General features: G+C 42.5%; 1 protein-coding gene across 1 annotated transcript in view; it reads left to right on the forward strand.

Annotated features, from left to right (window-relative positions):
- Nucleotides 1-4,548, forward strand: part of ube3c (ubiquitin protein ligase E3C) — a 45,081-nt gene extending 40,533 nt beyond the window's left edge. The window contains exons 21-22 of the mRNA XM_080751761.1: nt 514-644; nt 3,014-4,548. Of these exons, the coding sequence (XP_080607887.1) occupies nt 514-644; nt 3,014-3,184 (302 nt within the window). The 3' untranslated portion in view covers nt 3,185-4,548. The remainder of the gene's footprint in view (nt 1-513; nt 645-3,013) is intronic.
- The last annotated feature ends 1,452 nt before the right edge of the window (nt 4,549-6,000 follow it).

Genomic DNA, 6,000 nt, shown 5'->3' on the forward strand with positions numbered 1-6,000 from the left:
ATTATCTCTATGGTCAAGTGATCAAGACGGATCCGTCTGAATTCCCATATTCTATCCTGATTGGCGAATTCCAAGCATTGTGGGCCCATAATAACTTACCTGACCTGGCGGAGACCAGTGCTACGAGGAGAACTTTCTTTGTCAATATACTCTTCTTTCTATCTCTATTCCTTTTCCCTTTCCTGAGAAGAAAAAAAGCTTTTATGAAAAAAAAGAAGAGAAGAAAACTCCCCCACTTCTTTATTACACCTGTAAGCCTGTAATGTGACAATAAATCTGATTCTGATAATTGGCCATAGACAAACAATAGATGTTGGTGCAGGCAGGTGGGGGGGTGGTGGGTTATGAACATTGATGTTAGCATATGTTGATAGTATAAAGTACCAAATAGTAGTATTTAGCAATAGCTACTGTATGTTGACAATAATTCAGCAATGGCTTTTGTGTGAGCACAGATTGACACAATCTTGTCATTCAAGCCTGAACCCATGAACCATTCCCAATGTCTTCCAGGGGGATACACGGCCACTCACCCTGTCATCCAGATCTTCTGGGAGGTGGTGGATTCCTTTACGGACGACGAGAAGCGGAAGCTGCTCAAGTTCGTCACCAGCTGCTCCAGACCTCCGCTGCTGGGCTTCAAGGTGAGGGTTGACCAGAAGTTCAGGTCCACAAAGCGATCCCCACCCCTCCCACTCCCGTCTAGTTTTTGCAGACTGCGTTTTAGCACTAGCCAACACTTATCGGAGAGTTTACCGAGCAACCTAGACAAAGCTGGAGAGGGGCGTGTTCTCCCTTAATGGGCATGTAATGAAAATACCTGGCCTGATAACAGCTGTCAAATGATCATTTTCAAATTAGCTGGTGATAAGACATGAGGCAGTCTGGCCAGCGCTTATCGCCGCCTCCTCCCCCTTGCTGTTGTGTAGTTCATAACCTTCTGCCTGTGGAAGAAAGTGCATTCTGTAGCTGTGTATGTACAGTATGTGTGGGCTTGGTCCTAATCCACGGCTGGACAAATATTGCCATTTCAGAAACTCAGACGCTTGTTGAACTTTTGAACTTTTGCCTCCTGTTTGACATGGCAGAAGGGAGTCATTTTGCCGTTGGATTCGTACAGAAGGAAGGTATTCAAAACATCATGTCAGCAAGCGATGAATCATCATCATCATTACTCACCTGTTATTTCTAAAAAGTATAATCCTAATAGGAAGCAATTTCACCAACTTTGATTTGTGGGACACTTAATTAATTTGAGATTGGAGAAAAGGGGAGAATGTGTTTGCCGAGGACCATTAGGGGTTTTTATGTGCCTTACTTAGTATAACCAGAAGCTGTAATTGACATATGATTGGTATTACTACTCTTTATTACTGTCATTAGTTAAAGAAAACTTAATTGCTGATCTGCAATAGAGGAAAGGGCCAAAACTCACTTTAAAATCCTCCATAGTGGCTACTCTGGAGGTTTGAGAGTCGCCTCCCCCTTTCCATTTAATGAATTTGACTTTGGGAGATGGTGTGGATGCTGTCCATCCACACACACACACACACACACACACACACACACACACACACACACACACTGCCTCCTCCCTGAGAGGGAAAAGGGCAGTAATTTGTGTGGAGAGCACCCCCCTGACCTGGTCATCCGCTTGCGCCAGCTAAGCCTTAATTAGCTGTCGTAGAAAACGGTCCAGGATTCATTAGAGCAGAAATAGTTCTGTCAGAAGAAGCCATTTAAAAAAGATGATGGAAACCTTTTTTCTTTTCTTCTTTTTTTCTTTCAAAATGATCGCTCTGGTAATGACACTTTTCTCAATAAGCAATGATAGTTTAATACGGTAATTGTCAAAAAAATGGGGTCATTATGTCAAAGCATCACAAGAGCCATTTAATCGGCCTGGTATGCCTGCTGACCTCTCATGCACTCACTCACTCCCGCGCGCACGCACACACACACACACACACACACACACACACACACACACACTTTAAATAGCAGGATGAAATCAGTGTCGAGTGGTAGATTCTTTGGCCTGGGTTGTGATGGAAATGGCACATGTCGCATTGGCCACATGAGGCCTCATCACAGAGGGGCTCCATTTAAGAATAAAATGCCAGATAGACAACATAAAATGACCATTCCCTCTGTATCTCATCCAGAGGTCAAACTGTGGGGCACCATTCCTCTCTGTGCCTTTTCAAATGTATTCTTCACACCGTACGGTATTAGTGTAACACTTAATGTCTCTCTTTTAACATTTTTCCCCTTATGCAATTCCACATTTATTCCTTAATGCCTGCAGGTGGCCCTGTCCAAATAAATCCATTATGTTCAATTAAGACCTGAGGCCGATTCTACAAATGCCTTTTAAATCAGTAGTTATCACACTTTCAAGATTTTCCAAAAAAGTTCCAAAATAGCAGATGTACAGTACAAGCTTGCATGAAGTGACGCTCTGTGAGATTGTATATCTGCTATTTCTGAATAGCCAACGCCACAGATGCTTTCCCGGTTTTAATGGGACATGTCTCTTTCATTCATACATTCATTCATGGCGCTCTGTGCGTGTGTGTGTGTGTGTGTGTGTGCGTGTGTGTGTGTGTGTGTGTGTGTGTGTGGGCTTGCAAAGCTATCTTTGTGGGGACCTCATGTCCCCACAAAGATAGTACAATCCAGGGAAAAAAACGTGTGGGGACAAATTAATACGTCCCCACAAGGTCTTTAGGGGTTAGGTTAAGGGTTAGGGTTAGGGTTAGGGTTAGGGTTAAAATGAATGGAATGTCCCCACAAAGATAGTAGACTATGTGTAATGTCCCCACAAAGTAGCAAACCTGTGTGTGTGTGTGTGTGTGTGTGTGTGTGTGTGTGTGTGTGTGTGTGTGTGTGTGTGTGTGTGTGTGTGTGTGTGTGTGTGTGTGTGTGTGTGTGTGTGTGTGTGTGTGTGTGTGTATGTGTGTGTGTGTGTGTGTGTGTGTGTGTGTGTGTGTGTGTGTGTGTGTGTGTACAGGAGCTGTACCCGGCCTTCTGCATCCACAACGGAGGGAGCGACCTGGAGCGCTTGCCCACCGCCAGCACCTGCATGAACCTGCTCAAGCTCCCCGAGTTCTGCGACCAGCACCTGATGAGGAACAAGCTGCTGTACGCCATCGAGTCCTCCGCCGGCTTTGAGCTCAGCTGAGTGTATAGGACACGGAAGGGCTCTCTGTGCCCCTCCGTTCGTGGACTCAATGCCACAGAGTGGCTCGGAGTTGAGACTCGAGAGTTGAAGGAGTAAAGAGTGGCCAGGGAAGGAACGATGCACTGACCCGCCTGATTTCACTGTGCGCACGTGCGAAAACGAGGGTAACGGGGTCAGGTACAGATATCAGGGACATCAGGGCACCTCAATGTAGAATTGGCTATTTTGTCCAAAATGTTAAAGAAATATATGTTTGAAAATGGTCTTAAGTAATGTAACAATTAATGTCAACAATTATGGTCTAATATTTCTACAATTGCTACAAATTGCTACAAATTCTTTATATCCAGTTATTTTGGGGCATAAACAAGAAGTTGAAGGATAGGATTTTTCAAATACAGGTATATATATATATATATATATATTATTTTATTTTACATTTTGGACAAAATAACCGATTTTACATCGAGGTGCCCCGATGTCCCTAGTGCCCACCTGACCTGTATCCAAAATGGGCGGTGATGAAGGGTTTCACCCAAACGACGGAAGAGCCGACAGAAGTATAAAAAATGACTTTTTTAAATTGTTATGGATCTTAAAGAATTTAACTATGTATTTCCACTGATGACCCCCCCCCCCCCCCCCCCCCCGCCCACACACACACAAAAAAGTTGGTTGTTACTGTTTTAAAGACTGTGCAACTAAATAAATGATCAACACAAAATGTACACCAAGTTACTCCCTTGTGTTATCCTAATCCAATAAGAATTGCAGCAACCGTCTTCTCACCAAAGATTGAAGGGTGTCGTATAAGAAACAGGCAATATTTAAATATATTATGAACAGAAATGGAAGTGGAGACTTCGGGGGCTGCGGTGGCAGAGATGCTTTTATGTAGATAGCCAACATGTACTTTCAGGTAGAGGTCATCAAAACTCATGGGTTTTTGTGATTTCTCGAAGTATTATTACCTGTAATAATTGATGCGTCTTGACATCACATACCACCAAGTGTGTACATGCGTGAATACTTATAAGGCAAACATCACATACCACCAAGTGTGTACATGCGTGAATACTTATAAGGCAAACGGCAATTATTGTTGGACTACAGCAGGAAGGTGCTGTTGACTATTAATGATTATAGGTTTGTGAATATGTATATGTTTACAGGTACCCTTGTATGATTCATTTATTCAATATTTGTACTTCTATCCTTTGTGTGATGAAGGCCTCATATTTTTCACACACGCTCGCTAAAGTGAACAATCTATCGCCCTAGTCAGTACTCTGCAGTTTGCTCTAATGAGCAAGAACAGCGTGAAGCTTGTTGAAATATCTGTACCAACAGGGTGAAAAGACTGTACGGATATGAATAAACTCCCTTTCTTTTGCATTTTCCCCCTCTTGAAGTCTATTTTTTCTTTGGGTTGCTTGTAATTTACAATAATGACCTGGACATAAAACAGTGCTTTGTGGGAAAATCTCCTCCTGAGTTTTATGGCCTCTGACATATAATTAAAGAAACATCCAGTTATGAAACACTGAGCAGAACTATTCTGGCCTTGAGATGCATTATCGGGCTGGGCGCAAATTAAGATTGTGTGCGTTTGTCATAAATCTGCCTGCCCTCTGATGCAGTTGGGCGCTGGGGATATTCATCCGTCTTTGGACCGGTTCCATCCTTCCATCCATTCCTCCCCTGTGAAATGGCCAGCCACTGCCCCCTCTCTCGTTTCAGAGCTCCAGCCCCTCGCGTCCAATGGGCCAAGAGAACTCAAAGTGGTAATTGGGTCTTAAAAACCGGACTTGTCGTTGAAATGAGGGATTCATCTCAATTACTAAGAGATTTATTTAAGCCTATTACCTTGTGATGGATTATAACTGACAAAGTTAATGCAGGCCGTTATGAATCATTTCCTTTGCACGATATACTTTGTGCTTGCTCATAGGCCTTTTAAGGGATAATTGAAGCTTTTAGTTTTATTTATCTTGCTGGAGAGCAAAAAAGGAAAAAAATCTTAGATTCAGTTGAAGGGGTGGGGGGTATTCTATAAAAAGAAAAAAGAAATGTGCAAAAGTGCCTTTGACATTCCATCCCTGGCATGCAAACTGTAAACTAAACTAATCTTGACTGGGCTTGATGTTCAAAATTAACCTTTAAGTTAGTCTTGCTCTTATCTCCTCTACTCGGTGACAAAATAAACACATCAACAATCAAATGAAAAGATCGCTGCCAGTCAAGGTTGGAAGTGGAAGGACAAAATTTAGAGAGACGATTCACTCGCTACGCTAGCGGTTACACTGTTGAATTGTATTAGTCACCAATGCCCTCTGGTGGTCGATCAATGGTACCTCGGGGGGGAAATGTTTGTGGATGACAAAAATATGATTTTTCAGACACGCTCCGCTTATTGTGGGCTCGCCTGGAAGGCGAGCACACGTATGTTATCTTCATTATTTATTTGTTTATTTATCTATCAGTCAGTATCTCCTCAAAACTTTGGCGCGATTCATCTCCTACACGCTTACACCTTTCAACACCATTCAAATTTGTATGTGTTCAGCTTACTGAGGACACGTGTGCTTGTATTTCTTGTTTTGAAATGTTTTGTAGAATAATTATTAAAAAATAAAAATGTTTAACTTTAAGCACCCAATGCATTTCCAATGGGATTAGTGAGTGGGGACAGCGTGAGACAGAGGAAAGGGACCCATGTTTATATTAAGGCGCTGTGGCTGCAATATTCACACTTCAGATATGCTATTTATATCATTGCGTTCACACAGGTCTGCTCTCTGATTTGATCCACATAT

Source organism: Nannobrachium achirus (assembly GCF_963921795.1).
Source record: "Nannobrachium achirus genome assembly, chromosome: 21".
Lineage (NCBI taxonomy): Eukaryota > Metazoa > Chordata > Actinopteri > Myctophiformes > Myctophidae > Nannobrachium > Nannobrachium achirus.